The following is a 27697-nucleotide window of genomic DNA, read 5'->3' as shown; positions in this document are numbered from 1 at the left end:
ACAGTACACCCTTAGGGCACAGTACAGATTTATTGAGGACAGCGCATTTTGTTTCCACTGAGGCAAAATAAAACATAAAATTTACCATCTTACTCATTTTAAGTGTCCTTTTCAGTGATATTAACCATGATAATTGTGCTATGCATATTCAGCACTATGTACTTTAGGGTCCCCTTTATCATATAAAACTGCAACTAAAACCATTAAACAACAGACTTCCATTTCTAGCCCCCAGCAACATTCAGTTTAATTTCTGGCTCTGATCATTATAAACACTTGGTGTAAGTAGAATCATAGAGTGTTCCTTCAGCTGTAGCTGGTCTACTTTACTTAGCAGGAACTCTTTAGTTAGGGTCATCATGTTAGTGTCTACCAGAATTTCTTCTAAAGATAGTTGGGAAGAAGGGGACTTGTGTCATTTTGGTGTTTGCTATATAGAGGCCTTATTTACTTACATTTGTGTGCATGCCTTTGTAGGTGCAGGAGTCACAGGGCAGTTTGTGGGAATAGGTCCTCATCTTACAGACCTCAGGGATCCAACCCAGGCCCTCAGATTGACAAACACCTTTCCTGCTGAACTATTTTGCTGGCTCTAACTTAAATCATTATGTTCTTTGTTTATTGTCTTTGTCCTTTTTTCTAGCTATCTATCTTGCGTGTGTCTGTCTGTCTGTCTGTCTGTCTGTCTGTGTGTGTCTGTCTGTCTGTCTGTCTGTCTGTGTGTGTGTGTCTGTGTGTGTATGGTAAAACCTTAAATTCCTTTATTTTTCCTATTGGGTAGTTGTGCCTGTTTTCACTGTGGTCAGCATGGGGTAGACAGTCCTGACGTTCTAGAATTCTAATTGGGTTTTGGAGTGTAATAACAGGGACATACCACTGTGTCACTTCCTCATTCCATGTACTTGTTCAAATCACAAGGTTACATCTTCATTTTATGTGCCCAAACAGAAGCTTATAATTTAGTTTTGCATTTGAGACAAGGACTTACGTAGCTCAAACTGGCCTTGAACTACTGATCCTCCCACTGGGGTTATAGATGTGCAACCATCACACTCCACTTAAATAATTGAATAATAATTTTATAAAGTATAAATAGCCGTGAGAATAATCATCACCTTTAGAACTGATTGTGTATTTATCTATTTATTTTATTCAGATGACTTTATTGATTTAAGATGACTTCAGTAACTTCAGCTAGCATGGCTGATGGCAAGTCTAGAGGTGATAAGTGCTTGTGTGGTACAGGCATAGTGCATAGTACGTAGTCTACCTCTCAGCTCTACTGCCAAGCCCCTAGCTCAGCTTTTACCTCATAGTATCTTTTATTTCTCTCTCATCTTTGAAGGGCACTTTTTTTTCAACATAGGCTTCTTAGAGCTTTAAAATCTCAGTCCTTACCCCACTGCCTTTTGACCTCCAAAACTTCTGATGAGAAAAAATATTCTAGGACTCCTTATTTATGAGAGGTCGCTTCTTTCTGGCTGTTTGTATGTCTTAGTTTGGTGTGTGATTGGGTCACTCTGGAGTCACTCTGCTTAGGGGTCACTGAGCTTACTGGATGTGGTATCTTGTCCTTCATTAAATTCGGGGAGTTCCCAGCTGTTCGTAGGTAATCTTTCTTTTCCTTCTGCAACTCCTATGGTGCCTACATCCATCTACTTGCTAGTCCCTTACCCTTTTATTTAATCTTTTATCTTTCTGTGATTCAGACTCAATATTAGTTTTTAATTAATCTTATCATTTTCTGCTTCTCACTACTCACATGTGCTTTTTAAAAATGTGGTATGTGTGAATACCAGTGTACTGGTGTAGCAGCCAGAGGTCAATTTGAGGGAATTGGTTCTTTTCTTCTACCATGTAGGTCCTGGAGATTGAATTTAGATCATCAAACTTGAAGGCAAAGCTCCGTTACCCACTGATCATCTCTACAGCCTATCCTACCCAGTCTTTAATGTTTAGTTCCCTAAAGGGAAAAGAGAAAAAGTAATGGCAGGGTGAAAAAATACTAAGTTTTTGTACCTCCTGAAAGTCACTTCAGTCACAGAAAAGGGGGTGTGCAATAATGGGCGGAGATGTGAGGGCAGCCCCCTACTCCATCCATGAGAAGCCACAAGGAAGAGCTCTAGAGCACAGCAAAATAATGACAGTTTTTTTCAGACTTAAGCCAGCTGAGTAAAAGGAATTATTTCAGCCAGTGGGGCAATTATCTATGAAGTTACCATTATATGATTGACCTCCTAAATTAATGAGTTCCTCCCTTCCTCCCTCCTCTTCCTCTTCTCGTCTCTCTGCATGAGCACCAGCATCGTTTCTCCTCCCCATGGCGACTCCCCTGAACTCAGTCCTTGGGGCCAGTCAACTCATCCAAGACCAGCTTCCCAGTGAACCTGCCTTTAATTAAAAAAACAAAACAAAACAAAAAAAACAAGTTAAATAAAAATATACCAATCTCTGAAATGCCCTCTTCTATCACTTTCTATTTGTATCATTAGACAGTTCCTTAGTAGTTGATCTGGTTAATAAACACAAGTCAGCACATGCAGAATTCTTAGCATTAGCAAGACAACGTCTATATTGTCACTATTTCAGCTTACAGAATGAGGAAGATTATACATTAATCTACTTACTCAGAAGAAATGTGACGGAGTCTAGTGGAACAGTACTAACTGGAGCAGAATGTTGTAGCTTTTGTTATTGGTCATTTTTCTATTCAGCTTTGTATGCAGGTTAGCTTATTTCTTTTTATCATAAAAACATAATGAATGTTGAATACTCCCAAGGCATCAGAAAATTATCTTCCCCGGTTTGAAGTGGTACAAGTCATAACAACTTACTGTTTTGTTTTGTTTTTTTCTTAAAGATTTATTTTATTTATATGTATATACTGTAGCTGTCTTCAGACACACCAGAAGAGGGCACAGGATCCTCTTACAGGATGTAATAGGATGTAACCTATTACAGATGGTTGGGAGCCACCATGTGGTTCCTGGGAATTGAACTCAGGACCTTTGGAAGAGCAGTCAGTGCTCTTAACCACTGAGCCATCTCTCTAGCCCAACTCAATGTTTTTACTGAGAATTTATTATTCAGAAATTTCAAGCTCATGGACATCAACCTGTTGACATTGTGTCTGCTGTTGTCCTCAGCATATATGTTGGCCTCATTCGTAGCTGTCCTCAGATGAACAAGGCTTTGGAGAGGGGGTGACAAACAAAGCAATGAAACAGATTTTTTTCCCCAAAGACTTAATTTTTATTTTCAATTGGGGGAGCGAGTATGGTATGTGCACATGTGTGCAGGTACCCTCAGAGGCCAAAACCAAGTGTTGGGTCTCCTGTAGCTGGAGGTCCACATGGACATGAGTTGCCCAGTGCTGATGCTGACAGCTAAGCCCTGCTCTTCAGGAGGCACTGTACTCTTAGCTCCCCAGCCTGTTTACAGCCTAAGGACTGGGTGGGTGGGTAGGTTTTGCCTACCTTGACTCCTGTAAGTTGTGTGCAAACTGCTTTAGAAGCTAGTACAGAATTGACTGCCACAGGTCTGAAGGTAGAGATGGGTAACAACTATCTTGATAAAATCTGAAACTGACCAAAAATAACTGCAGTTTATGCCCAAGTTTTCTTGTGTATGTTTCGAGCCTTTAATGTACTTTAAATTTCTAAATAATTGCATTTGACTCTTCTAGTACAGTTGTTTTCTATGTGGGATAGGTTCCTAGTATATTTATAAAAAAAAGCCCATAACATACTTATTCTTTATTTAAAATTTTACATATTAGTCAGCTTATTGGGTTTTGTTTGGTTTGGTTTGGTTTGGTTTGGTTTTTTGAGACAGGATTTCTCTGTGTAGCCCTGGCTGTCCTGGAACTCACTCTGTAGACCAGGCTGGCCTCAAACTCAGAAATCTTCGTATCTCTGCCTCCCAAGTGCTGGGATTAAAGGTGTGTACCACCACTGCCTGGCCAGTTTCTTGTTCTTACAGTCATTTACCAGAGCTAGGATAATTTATAAGGAGAATGGGAATTCCAAGTAGCATAGCACGAGGCTGTGGCAAGTGCCCCTTCACTTAGTCACTACACATGGTGGATTGAGCACCTTGTGCATCTCTGCATATGCTAGTCTCCTTCCCTTTACGTGTAAAGCCACCAGAATTTAACCGGAGAGGCTCCAGTCTAATGATCTTACCTAATCTGACCACTTCTCAAAAACTCCACCTTTAAACACCATAGTCAGATTATCTAAGTTCCATGTGCTTGATTAAACTAATAAAGATGGTCCAGGACGACCCATTCTACTATATAAACTGATTATAAAGCCAGGTGTGGTGGCACACACGGATGCCAAAACTTGGGAGACTGAAGCAGAACAATCACAAGTTCAAGGCAATAATGTCCTACACAGTAAGTTCCACTAAAAATAGGCCACGCAGAGAGAGCTTGTCTCAGAAAACCATTTAAAAGAAACAACAACAAAACATTGGTTACTGTTAGACATGGTGGCTCTGAAGCAAGAGAATGACTAGTCAATCTGAATATACAGCAGAACTATATATTTAAATTTTTTGAAGTTTTATGAGAGAGGGAGGAGAGCGTATTGCATGGTGCACATGTGGAGGTGAGAGGACAACCTTGTGGAATTGGTTCTCTCTCCACCTTGACGTGGGATCCAGAGATCAAATTCAAGTCACCAGGCTATCGTGGCAAGAGCCTTTACCCACTGAGCCATTCTTGTGGCCCCTATTGGAATTTTAAGAAACACACAAACAAGGTATCTTTGGCCAGAAATGATAGAAAACTAGATGATACATACCTATAATCCCAATACCTGGGAAGCTGAGGCAGGCCTGGGTTGCATACTGAGTTCTTGAAGATCAGTGTGGGCTGCACAGGAAGACCTTGTCAAAGGAAACAAACATTAAACAAAAGGCCAAAGAGACATAGCACATGTCAAATACAGCATGTATGTCAAAGAGTAACTCAGTATACTTTTAGTGCATTTTTTGGTATTGACATACCATACACAATCATAATTTGGGATACTGTGATTTTTTTAGGCACACTAAGAAATTTTTGAATTTTTGATATCCTGTTTCCAAAAAAAAAAAAAATAATTCTTCTCTATTTTTTTAAGGCTACGCAGATATAAAGTTCTAGGGAGTAGTAACTCTGACTCAGACCTTTTCTCTCGCCTGGCCCAAATTCTTCAAAATGGATCTCAGAAATCTCGGAGTACTACCCAATGCAAGAGCCCAGGATCTCCTCACAATCCAAAAACACCACCCAAGAGCCCAGTTGTACCTCGAAGGAGTCCCAGTGCCTCTCCTCGAAGCTCATCGTTGCCTCGAACATCTAGTTCCTCACCATCTAGGGCTGGACGGCCCCACCATGACCAGAGGAGTTCTTCCCCACATCTGGGGAGAAGCAAGTCACCCCCCAGCCACTCAGGATCATCATCCTCCAGAAGGTCCTGCCAACAGGAGCATTGCAAACCCAGCAAGAATGGCCCAAAAGGGTCTGGCAGCCTCCACCACCACTCAACCAGCTCTAAAACTCCCCCAGGGAAGAGTAAGCCAGCCAGTAAACTCAGCAGATAGGAAGTGAGCAGGCTGCATCTCTGGGAGAGGTGGGACTCTTCCTCCTAGACCTGATGCATGTGTGTCCCTGTACTGTCTGTTTCAAACAATCAGTGTTGATCTTCTCTTACAAAAGAAAGTAACATGATCAGTTATTTATAAGAAGACATAAGTGTAATTAGCTAGGCAGGTAGGAAGCACAGCAAGAGTCCATGCCTCTGCATAGGAAGCTTCAGTGCAGCAATGTCTAAGGGGAAGAAACTCACTAACTGAGCTCTTGTCTATAGCTGCTTTTGAAACAGAAAATTGAGGATAGGAAATAGAATGGGATTTTAAGTGATTTTGCCTAATTTGTTAATCCTCTACTCAAAAAGTATATAGCAAAAGTGTTTGATATTTTTATTTAAAACTTCCTAACCTTGGAGAGTCATTGCGCAGACATTCAAATATAAGAAGCCTGTTGCCAGGAAACCATTACCTGGGTATATTTGGTTTGTGTGTTTATTTAGTGAATCTACACCTTTCTTTCCACTCATTCCTAGTTTCTTTCCTGGATTTTACATTTTTTTAAAGTTAATGTTTTTACCTCTTATTTTACAACACACTCCATGTGTTTCATCAGCACACGATAACACTCTAAATCCAATTACCTTTATTTAGTCAAACCTTGCTATTCTCCTTTGAGCAACAGTTCTTCTTAACTCCTATGTTTTATCTCAAAAAGGAAAGCTCTAGCTAGAGCTGTTTTGGGCAGGTGTGCTTGGAAAGAGATGGAGTGGGACAATGGCTTTCAAAGGTGCAAGCTGACCCTCCCCCGACTACATTTCCTCCTCATAGAAGGAGACTGTGGAGCAGACAGCTTTCCTGGGTTCTTTCTAGTGTCAGCCTTCAGGGTGATACAGGACAGAACACCACTTCGGAATGTGGCTTATACTTTTAGAAATTTAGAAAGAAATAAAAAAAATCAGATTTTGTATTTTATACATTTAGCCAATAAGGAATGAATATCTGGGAAATAAATTTAGACTAAACAGTTTTCTTTCAATGCTTATTACCTGGTTCTTGTGTTGTTTAATGCTTGGGCTTCTTAGCCTGATTTCCACATTTATAAGAAGACATAAGTGTAATTAGCTAGGCAGGTAGGAAGCACAGCAAGAGTCCATGCCTCTGCATGGGAAGCTTCAGTGCAGCAATGTCTAAGGGGAAGAGACTCACTAACTGAGCTCTTGTCTATAGCTGCTGTTGACATCTCAATTTCAATTTATAAAGTTGCAAGAATGACCACATTTGTTCTCACTCTCCTACTAGCAGAAATCAGGCAAATGAAAGGCAACAGACTTTTTAAGTGGGCTATTTGATGCCCTGTGGGTATATAAAAACCTTATTGAGGTCAGGGGAATTGATCTGCCTGCTGTTGAAATCTGCTTTCTAACAAACATCTACTTTTTGACTTTGTATTGCTGACAAACCTAACACAGTTGAATTTCAGGAGGAGTTGGGGTGGAAAAGGAAACGTGTTTCTTCACTAGGTGAGCACTGAGCACCAGTGGTGCAGCCCGGCTGCCCTGGTGCTGCACTAGCTCAGCTTCTTCTGTGTTGAGCATTTCAAACTTGGGACACTACAGTGAGGCATAAGGTCTCCAATGAGAAATGTGGCATAGTTGGAATCTTAGTTTCTTTCCAGGTTCAAGCACTTGAGAACAGTGCAGTAGGTAAGGCACATTTGTTGTTGATCTGTTACAACTGTAATATGGGAGACTGACCCTCATGTATATACTGTATAACACTTGCTGCAGGACTGCTTGCATGTCTTTCATGGTAAATTATATATAAATATTTATAAATATAGAGACATATGCTTATATAAATCCATCTTTCTCATTCTGCATTTGTAATTTCAAGATTATAGATGATAAAATTCCTTTTCTATTGTGTGCCTCGTGTACACCTGGGCATTGCCTATCTTCATTTTCTGAAAATATGTTCTTGGCATGTGTATGTATGATACTGCAGAGTCGTCCTGCCTTCCAGGTGCGCAGCACAGCAGTTGGCAGCCTTTACCAAGCCAGGGTGTAAGATACTTAATTTTCATCTCAAAAGTATTTTAATAGGGGAAAATTTTAACAGGATATGCTTGTAATACAGGCTCAAATATTACCCATGTTAGCCACATGGTTCTGTCCTTATGGTTAGAGTGGATAGATGGGCATTATTATTATGCAGCTGGAATCAACTGTTTTTTAAAACATTTCCTGAAAGTTGCCTCTTTCATGTCATTCTTTTGAAGGGGAGTGGGGATGGGATTAGGATAACTGACATTATCTCTTTTCTGTTACATTAGCTAAATGATGCTAAAAGTAGCAGCCAGCTTTCTCACTGTCTTCTCTAGTCAGAAATGTGCTAACAGTAAGTAGGAACGTGAACAGGGCCCAGCCTTTGACTTTCTCTGCTGGCAGTCATGCTGACACGGGATGCTTTCTGTCTGGGTTTACTTTCTCCTGCCTTTCAGTGTTGCCTCTTTTTCTACATGTCATTTACAAACTCATCAAAACCCAGAGACAAAAGGCCCCATTATGTGAGAATGTTTTATTTTGTATGAAGGGAAAAGAGCCAACCAAAGATGTCTCTGCTCTGAAGAAAAGGAAACGGACTAATTAACTATATCTTATGTATCAGTGCGACTAAGTGTTGTCCTGATACGGAGGTTAAAAAGTGGAGCCAGGCGTTATGGCACATATTTTGATCCTAGCACTCTGGAGGAAGGGGCAGGCGGATTTCTGAGTTTAAGGCCATCCTGTCTACAGAATGAGTTTCAGCACAGCTAAGGCTACATAGAGAAACCTGTCTTGAGCAAACAAACAAACAAAAGATTAAAAAACATAGTTTATGCTTTTAGATGTTACATTTCTTTCAGGTTAGAAATAGAAGTTGGCTGCCTTAAGCCAATTCTTGGCTCAGGAGTATGGTCTAGAGAATCAAGCTTCTGTTTTGGTTTGGATTTTCAGTTCTTTATTTTGAGGTTTTTTTTTTATTGATGGTGTATTCTAGATTTCAGTCACAAATCATCCAAATGAGGTGAAGAACATGACTGTAGCCACAATAAAGGTATGTATGACAGAAATTACCTTTTGGGAAACAAGTACCTCCTGGCTTCTATCTGCACAGGTTACTAACTCAAGCCTGTCCTTACCTTATTTAGTCCCCATGATTATTTCAGTGGAGCAAAGAATGGACACTTAGTTCCTAATTTTAGATAATGTTGCCCCCAAATTATACTACTGACCTATAGGCTTTGTGAATTGCTTGAAGTACTAAGATCATACCTTGTAATCTTGCACAGCCTAAATATATCTGACTTTAATGGATAGTGAAAACAGGAGGAATTGGATCCTATCTGGTTCAACATTAAGATAGAGACCTTAAGTCACCTGGATGAAGTGTCTAGGCACTTATCTCCAGCTCTGTACACAAGCTGACCTTGCAGATATGAGCACAGCCACTTTTAGTTCTTTAGTTGCATGCTTTGCAATGAATGTTTTTGGTAAAAGTTGCAATAAGTTAATCAAGGCCTAAAAAATTGTAGCAGAATGGTCAAAGACTCATTACCCACTGCACATTATTCGCTCTAGCGTACTAACCCACTGTGTGCTGATGCTGTTCCACACATGCAGGATCTCTGTCCATTTTACTCCTGGCCACTGTGGGAACTTGAGGGTCTGCAGCAGGTACCAGAGACTTCCTCGCAGTCACAGATTCCTAGGCTGCTGCTTCTGTGATTGCATTCATTGTACAAAGGAAAAGGTATACATTGCTGCATGTTTTATAAACCTAGACCACATAGCTAGTCAAGTAATAATGAGATTTTCTACACCCAATAACCTTGACAAACAGGTGCCTTTTCCTCAAGGGCAGAAAATTTTACATTTCTAATCTAACAATAGGAATTGGTGATAGGAAAAACAGGATCCACAATTAGTGGCTTAAGGAAAAAAATGCATCTTGAAAATGCTATCTTAAAATATATTTATAGATAATCTAGATTTAGCCTTGGAGATTAAAGTCTCATATTTTAAAAACTTGTTAGCTAGGTGTGATGGCTCATGTTTCTAACTAATACTTGAGGGACTGAGGTGGGAAGATGGAATGGTCTGAAACCAACCTCCACTTCATAGGGACTTCAAGTCCACCTGGGCTGTAGTGCGGGACCCTCTCCCAAAAAAACAAAACAAAAACATTATTTTTTTAATTATTTTTTTAAGTTTTCATACATGTATGTATATATTATATGTTGACTGTTCCTCTTATTTGTTTGTATCTGTCAGGCATGTCTTTCAGAATTACTTCTGTCATGTTCATAGTTTGCATTCACTTTTTTACAATGTGCCTATTTATGGCTTTGGAATATTGTTTCTGGGGAGAGGTCATTTAGCACCTCTGTCACTGAGGTAATAGGACATTTGTAACCAACTGTACTGCTTAAATTTCTTGAATTTTGTTCTATAGACAACATATTTGCAGAATAGCTATTTATGTTTTAATCCAAATGCATTATAGGATTACAGCATGTAACAACTCTGGTGGTCTTTACACCACAACAGTAGAGTCCCTATATACAAAACTCGGAAGCCTCTGTGGTGCATATTAGACCTTAACTTACAGAAGGGAACTAGAGGCCGCTCCACAACTAGGACAGTGGGAGGTGTCTGATAAGCATGCCCCACTTCTGTCCTCACCAAAACTTTACAGAACTCTAGTGTGCACTCTGAGAATATGTAAGTAAAGTGGAAACTCCTCATATTATTGGGTATTTGCCTTATTTTATCCATTTCTCCAGAAATTTAACACAATCTTGGGGCCTTAAGGATCTTGTTATGCAACATTGCTTTCCAGAATTACAGGAAGTGGAAAATTCTTAGGTAACTCCCAAGTATGGAACAAGAACCCCTATTTACTTAGAGGAGACTATGGGTAAAATATATAGGCTTTCAGGTAAGTTCTTCCTCTTGTGAGAGGATTTGCATCAGAAAATTAGTGACAAGATATCATCTCTTGGTTTCACAAAATCTCAAGATGCTAAATAGCAGATTTACTCAGTAATGATTTCAGTATTTGCTCCCATACAAGTACTAATAACAATGACAGCTAAGGCAAGTTCAAGGTGATGAGATGATTCCTATACTGTGCTCAATCCTTGGTTTTAAGGAGCCCAGTAACAAAAGTGGCGTTCTTTTCATTGCCCTTACAATGAAACAAATTTCTGCCTTCTCTAATTGGAGGTGATAGTATCTACACTACAGGCTCATGGTGATACTGACCACATCTCCTGGTACCTTCAGCCAGAATTTCTAGACCAACAACAGTATGAGTGAGGCAGATCTCTGAGACTAATAGAATTACAGAATTTGCTAATAACATTATTTTACATCAACAGTGGGATATATTTATCTCCTGATAATTTAAAATTATTTTTTATTATATACACTGATTGTTCACCTAAAGACATTAGGAAACCAAGTTTTTATGTAGACTATCCTTGCCATATTATACTTTTTAAAAATCTCATAGACATAATTTAAAACCTCAAAAATTCACTTGTATCAAATTTAGAATGTGCCAGATGTTTTTTGCTCACACAGCAGTAAGCAAGGCTACAGAGTTTGTCTGTGATTTATTTTAGGGAGTTTGCTGAGAAGAAAGCTTTGAGACTTTATTCAAGACGGTTTGTTTTGGTTTTTTGAGATGGGGGTTTTTCTATGTAGCCCTGGCCTGGATCTTGCTCTGTAGATGAGGCTGGCCTTAAACTCCAGATCTGCCTGCCTCTGCCTCCTAAGTGCTGAGACAAAAGGTTTGCGCCACCATGCCTGGCTAAAATAGTTTTATTAAACTATAAATCAATTAATTAGTTCTCTAAGATAATTAAGAAATTAAAATATAGGAAATAGATTTTCTTTTAAAATGGAAATGTAGCCCTGGGCCACTCAGGACTTTGAAATTGGATTGGATTTCCTAGACTTGGTGGTATATGCCTATAATCTCAACATTTAGGAGGTAAGGGCAGGAATAGGAGTTGAAGGTCATACATAATGAGCTGCATAATGAGTTGGAAGCTAACGGGCTCTATGAGACCCTGTCTCAGAACAGGGGGGAGAGGGACGGCAAAAACAAAACCTTATAGCTGAGAGAGATTGGATTGTTGGGTGAGTTGAGTAGACAGAACAGATCTGATGACCTGGGCTTGAGCCACCCTGCTGTTCCCTGATGCACAGTGCTTATTCTCCGTTGACACTGTTCCTAAATAGCATCTATTTCATCAGACCATTTATTTTATTAAATTTTTTTAAGTGCTACTAGGATTTCTGCTTTCTTTTTTTTTTTTTTTTTTTTTTTTTTTGGTTTTTGTTTTTGTTTTTGTTTTTCGAGACAGGGTTTCTCTGTGTAGTCCTGGCTGTCCTGGAACTCACTCTGTAGACCAGGCTGGCCTCGAACTCAGAAATCCGCCTGCCTCTGCCTCCCAAGTGCTGGGATTAAAGGCGTGCGCCACCACCGCCCGGCAAACCATTTATTTACAGAGTCCAAATTTTTTAGAAAAGGAGACACATCTCACTTTGTATTAGATATAAGTTTATAAGTTATTATTGGCAAATGTTATCAAATTTAGTCATAACCCAAATTCTCTTACTGAACAAGAGAAATAAGTCAATGTTTTACTGTCCTCCTCTTAATGAGAACTCGCTCTTTGAAGTTCTTTTCAGTGTGTTACATTGTATCCTTTCTCCTCCGAGCATCTTCCCTTTATGTGTTTCTGCTCAGGCAACCGCGGGCATAGAGTATTGAAAACATACAGTGCTTTTGTATAGGCCATCTGTACATAAAAGTGTAATTATTTATTTAATTTTCCCATTTGTACCATATCAAAGCTTTGTACAGTGTTTTAAGTTCTGTTTTAAAATTATTTTGTATTTTATTTTTATAATCTAGTAATAAAACATTCAGTCCGCATGCAAACTTTAGTGCTATTTGTGTGATGGTTTGGATTTCAAAAAGTGAAAAGTATTTCCTAAACTAAAGTGTTTCAGATTTAGCACACCAGAAGTGACAAACAACCAAGAGAAGGACATTTGGGCTGAGTAGAAGCTAGGTGAAAAGCAGGGTTCAGGGGTCTGAGGGTGTGCAAGCCGACTTTGAAACTGATAGTCTTCTGTCTCTGTCTGCCAAGTACTGGGATTGCAAGCATCCACTAAACCCAGGAAAGAATTAAGTTTTTAAAAACTCCCTTTTCTCCTTAGCGAACATCCTTGGTATACTAGAGGGATTCCTGCCCCATCTACTGCCTATCACCGAGTGGTCTTCCTTTGAATGAGAACACAGGGCCAATAACACTGCTGCTTTGCTTCGAAGGAAACTGTTCAACTAGATCCTATATCTTTCTTTTTTTTTTTTCTTTAACCAAAGAGCAACATATGAAAGCCTCTCATATTTTTCAAAATAAGGTACAGACAGGAGATGTATTCCAAGGGTTAACCAGCCTCTGTGTGTGTGTGTGTGTGTGTGTGTTGGGGGGGCGGGGTGTCCAGAAACGCCTTACTCTCCCAGAAGCTAATCATGAATACTGACCTCTCAAATAAAAGAAGTTGAAATAATTCTCCTGATGTAAACTCTTTAATATAATGCGTAAAGGATTAAATACAAATCCGATGGACAATTCCTGAGGACCTTCAGTGGTTTGCGATCTGATGGTTTTATAAGATGCCTCAGCAGGAACTCTGTTCTCAGTTGTCAGTTGATGGAAAGATTGGCCAATGGTTAAAAAGTCAGCCTTTGAGTAAAAGGGAACAAAAAAGCTTAAGCAGACCGGGCGCACCCCTTTAATCCCAGCACTCTGGAAGCAAAGGTAAGCTAAAGCTAGTCTATGAGTTCGAAGCCAGCCTGGTCTACAGCGTGACCAGAGAAATCATGTCTCAAAAAGATCAAAAGGTTACTCACTTTATTTTGGTTGAGGAGGGAGTGACTCAAAAAACTCTACAGTCGGTGGTCTGAGGCTGTGCTTATGGCAGATGTCTGGTCTGATAGGCTGGTTTTAGAGTTGATCCTTTCTGGCCTCTCTTTCGGACCGAGTCTCCCCAGAGCTCGCCGCAATCCCATCTTATCACATTGCTCCAGGGGCCAGGCAGCTAGGGAAAGGCGCCTCGGCGCCCGGCAGGCCGGGCTGGCTGGGCAGATCTTCCCCGGCCTCCAGAGCCCCACCCCGCAAGGACCCGCCCCGTCGTCCAACGGTCGCTCCGGCCGCCGGCTCCGCCCCTCCCGGCCGCCTGTGGCGCGTGTGCGCCTGCGCAGTAGCCTCAGAGCGCCTGGACAGGGATGGCGGCCGTTTTAGAGTCGCTGCTGCGCGAAGAGGTGCCGGTCGCAGCCGCCGTGCGGTGGATCGCGCGCAGCACCCCGAGTTCGGAGGTAACAGTGCGGACACGCCCTCAAGCCTGCCTGGAATGTGCTTCCCGCGGGGGATGATGCTTCAGTCCCTTCTCCCAGCCTGCCCTGGCTGACGGCCCGCGCCAAGGGTGCTGCTCTGCGCGCCGCTGCCGGGCCGCCCACCCTGCGGCCTCAGCCGCTGGCGGCCCGCGCTGTCAGCTGACCCTGTCGCCCCACGACCTCTGCTTCTTCCTCAGGATAGCTCCGAGGTGGCTGCCCTGAGCGCACTTCGGCCTCTGCGGAAGGAATTCGTGCCGTTCCTGCTGAACTTCCTGAGGGAGCAGAGCAGCCGGGTCCTCCCGCAGGGCCCCTCTACCCCCGCCAAGACCCCAGGCGCCTCGGCAGCCTTGCCAGCGAGGCAGGGGGCCCCGCCACGGGGTGGCCGTGGGGCGCGCAGCCAGCTTTTCCCTGCAGCCGAGCCCCTCAGCACCGCCGCCACCGAGGCACCTCTGGCCCGCCGCGCGGGCCGCAGGCGGGGACCGGGGCCGTCCCGCGAACGAGGTGGTCGGGGTTCCGGGGGTCCGGAGGAGGGGGCCAGCGGCGAGAGCCCGCCTTGGGCCGGAGGCCGGAAGCCCAAGGGCTCAGGCAGCCCTGGCAGCCCGAGACTGTCGCTCTCTGATCCGCCAAACCTCAGCAACTTGGAGGAGTTCCCTCCTGTAGGCACCGTTCCTCCCGGCTCTGCAGGGTGAGAACCGGTCCTTATTGCAAGATATTCGCTAAAGCAGAGCTGGGTGCCCCACAGTAGAGTGCGCGATGGTTAGAAGGTTGAGTGAGGGTGAAGAACCATGGGGGGTGGGTCTTAAAAAGGGCCCAACTATTATGGATGGAATGATGCTTGAAGATAGCAATTTGAAAAAAAAAAAAAAAAAAAGCAAAAACAAAAAACTGTGACTACTCTCAGCAGGACGAAGCCTTCTCGAAGGATCAACCCAACTCCGGTGAGCGAAGAGCGGTCACTGTCCAAGCCCAAGACCTGCTTCACCTCACCCCCAATCAGCTGTGTCCCCAGTTCCCAACCCTCAGCCCTGGACACTAGCCCTTGGGGCCTTGGCCTTCCCCCAGGGTGCAGAAGTCTGCAAGAGGAGCGGGAGATGCTCAGGAAGGCGCGGTATGGCTTTGCCGCCACCTGGGATGTCAGCTTCCTCCTTGTGCGGGACTTGCAGGGATTTTTCCTGAACTTGATTTCTCCCTTCGGGATTCTGGGTTTGCTTCCTGGGCTGTCAATGTCTTCTCTGGCAGAACCTGAATGTGAATGTTGCTGGAAAGCCAGGCTGAATAATCATGACATCTCTTGTTCACATAGCTCCAAGCAGCTCCCGCAGTCACCTACCCCAGCCTGCCCCGTCCCAGAATCGGGGTCTCCCGTACCCAGCAGGACAGGAAACCTCACAGCAGAACCTGCGGACCCGGCCAGGGTGTCTTCTCGACAGCGCCTCGAGCTGGTGGCCCTTATCTACTCCTCATGCATTGCTGGTGAGTGAGCGCAAAGGGAGCTGCGTGGATGTGCTTGCAAACTACAGAGAGAGTGGATGAGGCACGCAGAGCCTTGGCCTGCTTGTCAGTGGTTCACGATGGTATGGCATTTCTCTTTGTATCCAGAGAACCTAGTACCAAACCTTTTCTTGGAGCTTTTCTTCGTCCTTCAGCTCCTTACTGCCCGGAGAATGGTGGCCACCAAGGACAGTGACCTTGAATCAAGTCAGGGTGCCCTAGGTTAGTAGTAAGCGAGTCTAATTTTGAGAACTGATGTTTGCAGGTGGGATAGTTCTTAACTAACCGTTTGTTATTTGCCTAGACTCCCTGGAAACTCCCCTATTTCGGAGCATCCATGATTGTGTCTTCTTTGCAGTGCAGGTTTTGGAGCATCAGTTTCAGTGAGTTTTTCTTGCTGGGGCATTTGGGTCTTATTATCTGTTTCTAGCCATGTAGGATACATGACTTTGCTTAATAGATACAGTTGCCCTAGACCTTTCTACCTGTAACATTTTGTTGAGCCGAAGGAGATTGTGGTTGCTTTTTGGTTTGGTTTGGTTGTTATTGTTTGTTTTTGTCTTGTTTTCAGTCAGGGTGATACTATGTAGCCCTTGAACTCCCTATGTAGAACAAGCTGGCCTCTAAACCTGCATAGATTTGCCAGCCCTTGCCTCTCAAGTTCTGGAAATAAAGGCATGCACTACCACTCCTGGCTCATATGTAACATTTAATTTTGTATCAAGGCTATATCCTCTAAAAAGATTACATAGCCGGCTCTGGTGCTAATAAGGATTGCACGTTTAAAGACCTGCTCAGGATGCAGAAAACTCAAAGCCAGCTTTTGAAACTTATTAAGCTGTAGTTCCAAATAATAAATACAAAAGGGTCTACATATATAAATCACTGGAGTGCTTGCTGGTCATATAGAGAGCCCTGTATACCACAAGAAATAATAATAATAGTAACATAACAACAACAACACATGGCAGTGGGCCTTTATGTTCATGGCTAATGTTCCTAGCCAGCTGTCTGGCTCTCAGCTCCATGAAGTCTCGTGTCTTCACCCTTTACTTTCATCATCTTGATTCTTAGCCCATGACCTTACCATATGTGTCCAGGCTTAAACACCTGCCTTATGCCTCAGATGTCCTTTCTGTTTGCTGCCTGCGTGCCTGTCTCAGTCATGTGCGTGCCTGTCTCAGTCATGTGTGTGCCTGTCTTTGCAGGGTTCTCTCCTACCTGGATAAAGGAACCTTAAAACTGCTGGCTGAGAATGAGCGGCTGCTGTGCTTCTCACCAGCTCTCCAAGGCCGCCTTAGAGCTGCTTATGAAGGCAGTGTTGCCAAGGTAGTTACTCTCACATAGGTACCTAGTAGCCTAGACCTTCTGCAAATTCAGACAATTTTCATGTTGCTGTCAGGTGGGCTAACTCTGGGCAAAAATAAGGAGTAAAATCTTCTACACATGATCCAACAGGTCTTGTTTCCTAATGTTGTTGCCATGTTTTAGGTCTCCCTCGTGATACCACCCTCTGCTCAAGCTGTCTCCTTTCAGCCAGAAACTGACAATCGTGCCAATTTCTCAAGTGATCGCGCCTTTCATACGTTTAAGAAACAGAGGTGAAAAGAAAAGGGACCTGATGAGGAGGGAATAGACAATTATTTACTTTCCTAGAATTAGCAGTTAGGCACTGAAAGTGGTGGGTTACTGATGTTCAGACCCTTTGCTGACAGTCATTATACAGTCTGTTGGCTTCATTCTGTTTCATGTCCACAGACCTGAATCCCTGAGCTTAGCCGACCATCTTAGGGTCAGCTTTCCCTGTCCACAGATGCCTGTAATGTGCTGCTGCTGAATCTATAACATTGCCATCATGTAGAGAGCTACGGGGTTAAAGACTGGCACTGTGGGCAGGCTTATCTTAAAACTTCCAAGCAAGAGAAAGTGCTGTGGGAAGTGGGTGTAGACCCCTGGGAAGTCAACTGATCAAGCTTCTATATCTCTCAGGGATGTGTTCTATGAGGTACTTCGAGAGTGGGAAGATCACCATGAGGAACCCAGCTGGGATTTTGAGAAGGGCTTGGGTAGCAGGATCAGGTGGGTACTCTGCCTCTGCTCAGTTCTGCTCTTGCTCTGACAGTGAGCAGCAACCCAGGAATAGTTAGGGTGATTATTGGGAAGGGTTTCCCTCTTTCCACCCATCTCTTTCTCAGTCTCCAGGTATTGGTAACTCAACCTAGATCAAAGGCATTTACCTTTCTAGCTTTTTAATCCCAGGAATGCCCTGTACTTATTCTATAACGGCAAAAGCTTGGGAAAGAACAAAGCTCATAGATCAAACTGCATAAGTACATGACCAGGCTGTCAAACAAGTATCCTGTCCTTATCTCCCTCTTACATTGATCATGATGCTCATCTCACTTGCGCTGAGCATGACCTGAAGATCTGAGAAGGCGTTTCTTAATCAGTTAAGTATGTCTAGCCTATAGGAGTCTTGGTGGTAAAGGGAATGTTTCTTACCTTCTCCTGTGTGGCCTTCCTGGCAAAGGGTCTTTGGTAAACAACCAGAATTCATCATTTGTCTCCTTCCCACACTGTGTCTGACTTTTTCTCCTCAGAGCCATGATGGGTCAACTTTCAGCAGCCTGCAGCCACAGCCACTTTGTCCGGCTTTTCCAAAAACAGCTTCTCCAGGTAATAACTGCAGTAGTAGCCAAAAGATATGGGCAGCTAAATAAAGATTGGCACTCTGGATCAGATAGACAACCTAGTAGATTCTGGCTACAAATTTAAAAAGAATGCCTTCTCTTTAGGAGGTAGTTCAAACTTGGTGGGCAAGTGTTCTCTGACTCCTCTGACCTGCCCTGGATTCCATGCCCTTATGTAATCTCTCCCCACCGTCTCATCCTTGACTTGCACTATGGTACAAAGAGAGCTTAGTAGTCAGGAAATCGTCAAACCCTTGTTCTAGCAACCTGAGGCAAACAGTGCCTGCCTTGCAGTTACCATCTCCTCACCTTCCAAATCAGAAGACAAGCCCTCTGTAGTGCTCATTGCTTTCTCTCAGACCCAGGTCTTATTCATGCTGAGCAAGTATTCTCTACTAAGTCACTTTCCAGTACCTGTTGGTCTTTCTCTCTTATGGGTTTTTTCATCTCTCTCCCTTCGGACCTCTCAGATGTGTCAGAGCCCTGGCGGTGCTGGGGGGTCTGTTTTGGGTGAAGCTCCAGATGTACTGAATATGCTAGGGGCTGACAAGCTAGGACGGTTGCGCCAGCTCCAAGAACGGCTTGTAGCCCCTCAAAGCAGTGGAGGACCCTGCCCACCCCCCACCTTCCCAGGCTGTCAAGGCTTCTTCAGGGATTTCATCATGAGTGCCAGCAGGTAAAAGTCTCCTGTATCGAACAGGGTGAGAAACAGAGGCCAAGAAATGTTTGGTTTCCCCAAAGGGCAAACCATTCTCCTTTGCCTGAGCCTTGGTTGGACATATCCAGGAGTGGTTCTGTCCTCTGCCTGAGCCTCGGTTGGACATATCCAGGAGTGGTTCTGGCTTCTCCCATTTATGGTTCCTCTTTAGTCTCATGCTTTTGCCCACACAGGTGTCCATTGTCCTTTAGCTTCATCTTTCTTAGGAGTCTTTTTTTTTTCCCCCTGGGGCATCTCCTCTAAATGCTGGTTCTTTTTTTACCTATCTCAGTACCTTTTTGTTTTGTCTTCTGCTCCTTCTCTACGCAAGCTTCCATTTTAATCAGCATCTCATGGACAGTTTAAGTCTGAAGATCCGGGAGCTCAACGGCCTCCGCCTGCCTCAGCATGAGCCTGGTGACGAGGACGGGGAGGCAGATGTGGACTGGCAGGTTAGAAACAAGATGAGGGAGGTAATGGGGTCTGATCTAGGAGGGAAAGGATGTGTGTTTGTTTGTTCCAGAAGACTTATGCAAAGGACATTGTTTCACTTATTTCCTCATGCAGGGTGAACGGAGGCAATTTGCTGTAGTGCTTCTTAGTCTTAGACTTTTGGCTAAATTTCTGGGCTTTGTGGCTTTCCTGCCATACCGGGGACATGAACCACCCCCGACCCGTGAGCTTCAGGACTCTATTCTGGCCCTCAGGAGCCAGGTGAGCATGTGAAAGATCTGGGTAAGGAAGAGCTGGGTAACCCAGAGAAACGTGGAGGCTGCCTGCTTTCCTTGGCTGTTCCAGTACCCTGGCAGGTTAGAGGGTGTCAGCCAGCCTCTTTTAAGGTCCTGCTCATTAACAGAATCCTGGATTTCCCAGGTCCCTCCTGTTCTGGATATACGGGCTCTGCTGCAGCAGGGGTTGTGGGCCCGTCGGGCAGTGCTCACTGTGCCTTGGCTGGTGGAATTCCTCTCTTTTGCTGACCACATTGTCCCCTTGCTGGACTATTACCGGAGTGTCTTTACTCTCCTGCTGCACTTACATCGGTGAGTAGAATATGACTTATTTGCATAGCCTTGCTATTTATAAAGTGGGCCTAGAAGTCTATGCTTCTATGTGGTTCCACACCTATGACAACCTCAGGAGAGGCAGAACTGTGACAACTGTCTTCCATTCCCACGGTCCTCCCCTTTATCGAATGGCCTAGCCAAGAACAATGTAAGGTGCAAGTCTCACTGAGATCCTGTTGGTCCTTCCAACAGTGATGTGATTTAGGTCTGCTAACTGAGAACTCTCTTCCTAGTGATAGCTTTTGTTTATGCCTTCTGTCCATGGCACAAGTCTGCTCACATTCTGCTTCTTTTAGGAGTTTGGTCTTATCAAAGGAGAATGAAGGAGAGATGTGCTTCCTGAACAAGCTGCTACTGCTTGCTGTCCTGGGCTGGCTCTTCCAGGTAGGCAGATGGATGGCTGCCTTGGCAGACTATAGAGCTTTAGAGTCTGAGGAAGGTTTAGGACAGAAGAAGGAGGTTCTGACTTCAGAAGACAACTTGCTTGACCCAGGGCCCCAATAGACTTAGACACTGTGGCGAATCTTAGAGTGACAATAGTGTTCTGACTACCTTCCTCTCTTACCAGATACCTACAGTCCCTGAGGACTTATTCTTTCTAGAAGATGGTCAGGATGTCTTTGAGGTGGATACAACTGCTTCAGAGCATGGTTTGGTGAGTGTCAAATAAATGTCACTAAGATAAATGAGCTAAATAAATAAAGACCCAACAGGAGACAAGCTAGGAAAGACTTAAGATGATTCATCTTCTTGACTTCTATTTCTGCACATTCAGGAGGGAAGGGAGACTACCTGCCTTCCCCTTCCAACCTTGGCCTATTCTCCCTCAGGACAGTGTACCTGTTGTGGACCAGCAGCTGTTATATACCTGTTGCCCCTACATTGGTAAGCATCTCTGTCTCCCCATATGGTCCATGGCCTGGCCTGTCATGGATACCCAAAAGGACCTGACTCCTCAGCATACTGCTCTGCCTTTAGGCTCTCTGGGTACTTCATCTTCTTTGCTCCACAAAGGTCATGATGTTTGGGGGAGGAAGGGTAGACCATTTTGGAATTAAGAACTTCAACTCCTCTACAGGAGAGCTCCGGAAACTGCTTGCTTCCTGGGTTTCTGGAAGCAGTGGGCGGAGTGGAGGCTTTGTGAGGAAAATCACTCCCACTACCACCACCAGCCTGGGAACCCTGCCTCTCAAGACCAGCCAGGGGTTGCAAGTAAGGGCAAAGGGTAGGGAAACGGGGAGGCAGGTGGTGAGGGAGGCAAAAGGAAGCCTTCATGGTCCACCTGCCTCCAACTCCTGCCAGGCTCAACTTGCCGAGGCCTTTTTCCACAACCAGCCACCCTCCCTGCGAAGGACTGTAGAATTTGTGGCAGAAAGAATTGGATCAAACTGTGTCAAACACATCAAGTAAGAGTGGAGTGAGAATCCTGCTCTCGAGCAAAGTCACCTGGGGGGACAGGGAGGCTGACATTTCTTACATCCTTTGAAGGACATTCTGACCAAATGCCTGTCCTTCCATTTGCAGCCCTTTCCTCTTAACTCTCCTAACTGCCCCAAACCTTGCTTTCCCTGCCACAGGGCGACACTGGTAGCAGATTTGGTGCATCAAGCAGAGTCACTTCTTCAGGAGCAGCTGGTGACACGGGGACAGGAAGGGGGAGACCCAGCGCAGCTGTTGGAATTCTTGTGTTCTCAACTATGCCCCCATGGGGCCCAAGCATTGACCCAGGGGCGGGAGTAAGAACTGTCAATCTATTTGAGCCTTCACATTTCCTGAAGTCTCCTCTTGGTTTTGTTAATTTGTTAAGACTGGGTCCTACTCTGTGGTCTAGGCTGACCTCAAACTTCCCAGTGCTGAGATCATAGGCCTGATCCAGCACACAGTTTCCTTCTGATTTTTCCCTGTCCCTCTTCTCCTCTTCCATATCCAATTTGCTCCGTCTCTGTTCCCTCCTCCCCTGTTTTGCTCTGATCCCATTTTCTAAAGGATTATGTCTTTTGGAATGAAATTCAGATATTGAGTTGGAAATCTGTAATGTAGGGTTAATGGGTGGGTCTCTCCTTCCTCCAGCACCTGTGGTGGGGCAGGAGAATGGACAGTACTTCCTTCTGAGTTAGTTTCCAGGTCATAGGCTGCTGCACTTGAGAATTTACTTTTGTGAGTCAGTCTACAATATCCAGACATTGAGCCCCCCCTTCTGTCTTTTTTTTAGGTTCTGCCAAAGGAAGAGCCCCACCGCTGTGCGAGCACTGTTACCAGAGGAGACGCCAACTGCTGTACGTAGGAAGGAAGCCTGCAGTTAGCTGGCCAGTAGGCAGGCATGCGTGTACACATGTGTACACGTGCACCTGTGTGAGGCTGTTGTAGGGTGGGTCCTGGACTGTAGAATCCAGTGTTATACTATCTGCCTTCCCAAGTCCCTGACTCAGCAGTCCTTCTGTGCCACAGGTTCTAAGCAGTGCAGAGAACATTGCTGTGGGGCTTGCAACAGAGAAAGCCTGCTCTTGGTTGTCAGCCAACATTACAGGTGAGGTCTAGGAAAGGAGTGACTGAACCAGGTTTTTAAAGATGGACAAGCAGGGTATTGAATATAGTTTGTGGGAGATTAGGTGAGCCATTTAAAACCAGTGAAAGGTGTGGGTTGTCATGGCAAGCCTATGCAGGGAGACATTCCAGTGACTCCATTCTTGTTTTCCCTCTGCCTGGCAGCGCTGATTAGAAGGGAGGTGAAAGCAGCCGTGAGTCGCATGCTACGAACCCAGGGTCCTGAGCCAACTGCCCGGGTGGAGCGGAGGGGCTGCTCCCGAGCCTGTGAGCACCATGCTCCCCTCCCCTCCCACCTCATCTCCGAGATAAAAGTACACAGCTACCCTCCTCCCTTGGCTTTCCCACTCCTTCTCCCTGCTGCTTGCTTCTTTTCACATTGGCTTCAGGATTTGTATAGAAGCTTTGTGTGTTGTCTGGCTGGTTTGTTTCTTTCTTTACTGAATGGGATCACATAGAATAGAGCTGCATAGAATGGTTTTCCTAAGGCCTTTGTTCAAGAATCATCCAAAAAGTTAGATCTAAAGGGTTGGGTTTTTTGTTTGTTTCTTTTGTTTAAAACAGGGTCCCATTATGTAGGTCTAGCTGGCCTAGAACTCACTATGTATACCAGCCTGACCTCAGACTCACAGAGATCCACCTGCCTTTGCCTCCCAAGAACTAAGATGAAGGATATATATTACCAGAACAGGCCAGAGCTACAGGTTTTGACTAAATGCATCTTAGACACATGATGGCGAATGGCAGCATGGTGGGGAAGTGTTTGAGGGCAGTCAATGTCTGGACATGGTTTTTGTACTGTCATCCATGTGGGAGATAATGCTAGTTACTAAGCACAAACCATAAGTTCTGTGATTAAGAAATAAATAAAAGCTGGTCCTCAATTGGGTGCAGGCCTGAATTCCCAGTTATTCTGGAAGCTGAGGCAGGATGATCACAGGCCAGCCTGGGCAACTTAAATGAGACTTTCTTAAAATAACTTATAAAAGTAGATAGTGTGAACTCTACATTATTAGCACTTGGTGTCTAGATAGAGAAAGACTAATTTTAGATAAAGAGTCAGCAAACAGCCATGATCCAAAATGAGGCTGCTGTTTGTTTTTGTACATAAAGTTTTATTGATCCATTTGTTTATAAATCATCTGTGGCTGTTTTTGTGCTACCAAAGCAGAGATGAATAGTTGGAGCAATATTTAGGCCTTGTGATGCCCAAGAGCTAAAATACTATCTGGCCCTGCTCCAAACAAAGTAGTGGTCTTATAATAAAAAAAAAAAATAGAGACTAGAAAGCAATGCCCATAGATGGGACTGTAGGAAGGAGAGAAAAAGGTATCAGGCTAGACTGCTTCTCAATATGCAGAGGGTTTCCATTTTGAGATCTCAGAGAAGCATGAGAGAGAAGTATTCAGCCTCTAGATAGGACATCTTCCCTAAGTTTTTTAAGACACCCTGTGGGAATTGGCTATGTAGTTTTGTCTCAATGAGTGACATCTTTGAGCTCTCTGGCAGCACACAGTCTGTGGGCTTACCACTCCATTTACTTCCCTCTGGATTGTCCATATAATTGCTTATCCTAGCTGTGCTGTTACTGCCTGAGCTTCAGCCATAAGAACACCTTGGCCCAGTTGCTTCACTCCCTTGGGCTCTGTTTTCCTTCTGCCTCTCTCCACTGGTTGGTTCCCATCCCAAACCAAGTTTCTGGCATTCTGGCATGAAGTTTCATCACTGCTCTCTACAGGATGTGCTCTCCCTGGCTGCCGGGCCTCGGGACCCTGAGGAGGGAGTTTCCCCAGAGCATCTGGAACAGCTCCTAAATCAGCTGGGCCAGTCACTTCGATGCCGCCAGGTGAGATGAGGTGTGAGCCACATTGGCTCAGGACCAATCCTCAGAGCAGTAAGAATGATGCTCATGTCTCCTTTTTTCCTCCCATAGTTCCTGTGCCCAACTGCTGAGCAGCATCTGGCCAAGTGCTCTGTAGAGTTGGCTTCCCTTCTAGGTATGGCTCCTTCTCCACCAAGTTCCCCATTCTACATTCCCCATACCCCAAGATTGGGTACAAGCAAGGTTAGGAGCATAGGACATGCTCTTCTGCCTCCATTTAAAACTTACCTTTCTTCCCTGTAGTTGCAGATCAGATCCCCATCTTAGGGCCCCCAACACAGCACAGGCTGGAGCGAGGACACGCTCGAAGGCTTCTGCATATGCTGCTTTCCTTGTGGAAGGATGACTTCCAGGGGCCAGTTCCCTTACAGCTTCTACTCAGCCCAAGAAATATAGGGCTTCTGGCAGATACTCGGCCAAGAGAGGTAAGTCAGAGGCACAAGGCCTCTGTAGTTTTTGTTGGGGGATATATATATGTGTGTGTGTGTGTGTGTGTGTGTGTGTGTGTGTGTGTGTGTGTGTGTGTGTGTTTTGCCTACATGTATGTGCACCATGAATATACCTGTTGGATCCCTAGAACTAGGGTGGTTATGAGCGACCATGTCGATACTGAGAATTGAATTGCTGAGCAACAAAAACTCTGAGCTATCGCTCTAGGCCTATGCATGCGAATTTTCAAATAGGACCTCACTCTGTAGTCCATGTTGGCCTTAAATTCACAGCATTCTTCCTACCTCTGCCTCCCAAGTGTGCACTACAGATACGAGCCATCATGCCCAGCTCCTGCAGTCATATTGGAGGGTAGTATGTGTACTTGTTAGTGAGCTTTGTCCTTACTGAACCTGAAGCTCACTGATTGGCTAAACTAGCTAGCTTCCAGGATTTTCCCATCTAGCCCTCCCCTCACCCCCCAGCAATAGGGTTACAGGTAGACACTCATACAACATGGATACAAGGACAAGCTGGCCCTGGGGGTGAGAGAGTAACAGAGTTGACCCTGCCCCTAATTACCTACAGTACTCCAGAAAGCAGCTTTACCATTGCAGGACTTGTGGGTAAGCTATCCCTGTAGGTATGAGCATGGGAGAGCTTGCCCTTGCTATTGGTCTCCCACGACACAGGCCTCATGTTTGCACATCAGGAACTTTGCTGAGCAGTCAATCCATTCATCCCTTAAAGTCATGTTCTTAACATTAGCCCACTCCAATGTTTTTATGATTCTCTTTGTCTCAATTTCCTCCTGAGGCAATTTTCGTATTTTGTATTTCAATGTTTATTTGTAAATAGTTTGTAACCATTTATTTTATTAATTATTTGGGGGAGGGGAGTTTCCAGACATTTTTTCTCTGTGTAGCCAGAATTCACTATATAGCTGGTACTTACTCTGTAGACCAGGCTGTCCTCAAACTCAGAGATCTGCCTGCCTCTGCCTCTGCCTTCAGGAGAGTGTTGGAATTGCTCTTAACAGCATGTTGAGCCATATATCCAATCCCAGCTCTGTCCTTTGAAATGTCTATTCTTAGGACTACTGTATAGTTCTCAGTTCCTACTGTTAGGACTACTGCATGATCCTGACAACTTCTGACTTTCTCTGTGGTGTTGTTGCAGTGGGACCTGCTACTGTTCTTACTCCGGGAGCTGGTAGAAAAGGATCTCATGGGACATCTGGAGATAGAAGCCTGCTTAGGCAGCCTTAATGAGGCCCAGTGGCCAGGGGTAAGGAGTCTTAATGTTAATCCCTTTGTCTTACATGAATATATGTCTCATTTTTCTTAAAGATTGCCTATATAGCCCAGGATAACCACAAACTTGCATTCTTTCTACTTGCTGGATAATGAGATTGTGGGCCCACCATAGGTGCAGCTACATGCATTTTTGCCAAGTGTTTTCAGGCCTACAGTGAGACCACGTATTGGGTTTGATCTGAGTAACTACTTTGCAAGACTCTCAGAAGAGCAGAGGGGAGGAAGGACAATTGGAAAGCAGTGTGGCACAGTGAATATTGGGGATTTGAAACTCAAAGTAAATTTCAGCTTATATTTAAAATGTTCTTGTGATTCAAAGCAAAACAGTACTCATAAAATAAGATTAATACTTAGTGCTTGAAAATTTTGAAGTCTCTGCTTCCTGTTAGAGTCTGCATTCCCAGCTGGAACTTAAAACCTTAGTTTAGCAGTCATGGAGTTTATCGATTTTTGCATAGAAGACATTAGATGAAATAGCTGGGTTGTCAGTGTTTCCTGGCTGTGCTTATTTGGGACTGAACTTAGAAAGGACAGAACATCCAGAATTAATTTTCTCTTAACCTTTCTACTTACTTCAGGACTTCTCAGAAGAATTGTCAACACTATTTCGCTTGTTCCTAGCTGAGCCCCATCTGCTAGAACCCCAGCTGAGAGCTTGTGAACTTATGCAACCAAGCCGAGGGACAGTACTGGCCCAAAGCTAGGGCTGGGAGGCAGCCCTCTTGGGCATATCACCAGAACCTGCCTCCTGTGCCTCAGGAGGAGGCTCAAGAACCCACTGCACGCCTTGCTGGGGCAAGAGTGTTCAGGTGTGTAATCGGGCTTGCTGCTCCTAAGTGAAGAAAGTGTGTTGCTTCAAGCATCCAGACACGGGCCTCAACACCTGAGATCTAGAGGAAGGAGAACCTGATTCAGAGTCACAGTGGAAAAGCCCAGAGACTCTAATCTTGGAGCAGAAGGGCTGGCATTTCTAATCCAGATGCTAAAAGAAATGCGTGTGCTGATCAATGTATTTCGAGCCTCAAGTTGCTATCCCAGCACCTCTTAAAACCTTGTGGTTCTGAGAAGTCTTAATAGGCAAAGAACTTCTGCTTGTGAGAAAGTTGACAAAACATGGATTTGGAAGTCTACATTTTCTTGCTTCCAGAAGCTGAATTGTCACCCCTACACCCAAATATTGGCAGCCAATAAGGCAGGACTCGCCTAAGTGAAAGTTGGTCTTCTATGACCTTCACCTCTTTGCAGGGAATTTAGTCAGACCAAGCCTGGTGTAGTAAATTTAAGGGGCTTGGGCTTTTTTAAAAAAATAAAACTTTTAACAAGGTCTTGATGGCTATTCTCCCCTGCCTTTATCCCTTTTCTGAAAGTGGGCTTTGTGCACTGCTGTCATGATGTCTGCATTCTATCATGCCGGGAGCCAGTCTGACAGACACAGTCTACTATGAACTGTTGTCATCTACTCTACATGTACTCCCTGCTGTCTGTGCTGACCCACACGACAGGTAGCTTTGGAGGATATTTGTATTGTAGGCATCGGTTGGCTGATT

General features: G+C 44.4%; 2 protein-coding genes and 1 long non-coding RNA gene across 12 annotated transcripts in view; 2 read left to right on the top strand and 1 right to left on the bottom strand.

Moving 5' to 3' along the window:
* Positions 1–12576, top strand: part of Ttbk2 (tau tubulin kinase 2) — a 118451-nt gene extending 105875 nt beyond the window's left edge. For 4 of the 6 annotated variants that reach the window (XM_076929549.1, XM_034494055.2, XM_034494054.2 and 1 more), the window contains one exon: positions 5130–12576. In XM_076929549.1, coding sequence (XP_076785664.1) covers positions 5130–5592 — 463 coding nt within the window. In that variant the 3' untranslated portion in view covers positions 5593–12576. Of the gene's footprint in view, positions 1–4; positions 2458–5129 lie in introns of those variants that run through there. The other 2 variants (XM_076929551.1, XM_076929552.1) reach the window with 1 other exon arrangement.
* Positions 1128–13869, bottom strand: LOC117702864 (uncharacterized). 3 transcript variants are annotated; one of them, XR_013108767.1, is made up of 5 exons: positions 13555–13821; positions 13186–13387; positions 5297–5409; positions 4809–4893; positions 1128–2391 (listed from the first exon to the last, which is right to left on the bottom strand). It is a non-coding gene; the product is annotated as an uncharacterized LOC117702864 (long non-coding RNA). The 3 variants fall into 3 exon arrangements; XR_013108768.1 differs by lacking the exon at positions 5297–5409 and having other exon boundaries at positions 13555–13845; XR_004606112.2 differs by lacking the exons at positions 5297–5409; positions 13186–13387 and having other exon boundaries at positions 13555–13869.
* Positions 13870–13880: 11 nt separating this feature from the next.
* Cdan1 (codanin 1) lies at positions 13881–27476 on the top strand. Of its 3 annotated transcripts, none has more exons than XM_034494058.2 (28): positions 13881–14019; positions 14235–14722; positions 14942–15145; positions 15341–15510; positions 15637–15750; positions 15833–15911; positions 16737–16857; positions 17020–17129; positions 17518–17607; positions 18129–18204; positions 18689–18894; positions 19247–19367; positions 19483–19629; positions 19789–19955; positions 20276–20363; positions 20548–20634; positions 20810–20864; positions 21058–21191; positions 21282–21385; positions 21557–21715; positions 22192–22255; positions 22428–22506; positions 22689–22837; positions 24262–24369; positions 24457–24520; positions 24649–24830; positions 26014–26121; positions 26729–27476. In XM_034494058.2, the coding sequence occupies exons 1-28, from the start codon at positions 13930–13932 to the stop codon at positions 26852–26854; spliced, it is 3690 nt and encodes a 1229-aa protein (XP_034349949.1). In that variant the 5' UTR covers positions 13881–13929; the 3' UTR covers positions 26855–27476. The 3 variants fall into 3 exon arrangements, 2 of the variants coding, with proteins under 2 accessions (XP_034349949.1, XP_034349948.1); XM_034494057.2 differs by having other exon boundaries at positions 14939–15145; XR_013108766.1 differs by lacking the exons at positions 24649–24830; positions 26014–26121; positions 26729–27476 and having other exon boundaries at positions 14939–15145; positions 22689–22790; positions 24457–24494.
* Positions 27477–27697: the final 221 nt, after the last annotated feature.

This window comes from Arvicanthis niloticus, chromosome 2, assembly GCF_011762505.2.
Source record: "Arvicanthis niloticus isolate mArvNil1 chromosome 2, mArvNil1.pat.X, whole genome shotgun sequence".
NCBI classification, from domain to species: domain Eukaryota; kingdom Metazoa; phylum Chordata; class Mammalia; order Rodentia; family Muridae; genus Arvicanthis; species Arvicanthis niloticus.
Note: the sequence above shows the minus strand (reverse complement) of the source record. Positions and strands in the feature narration are given on the sequence as shown.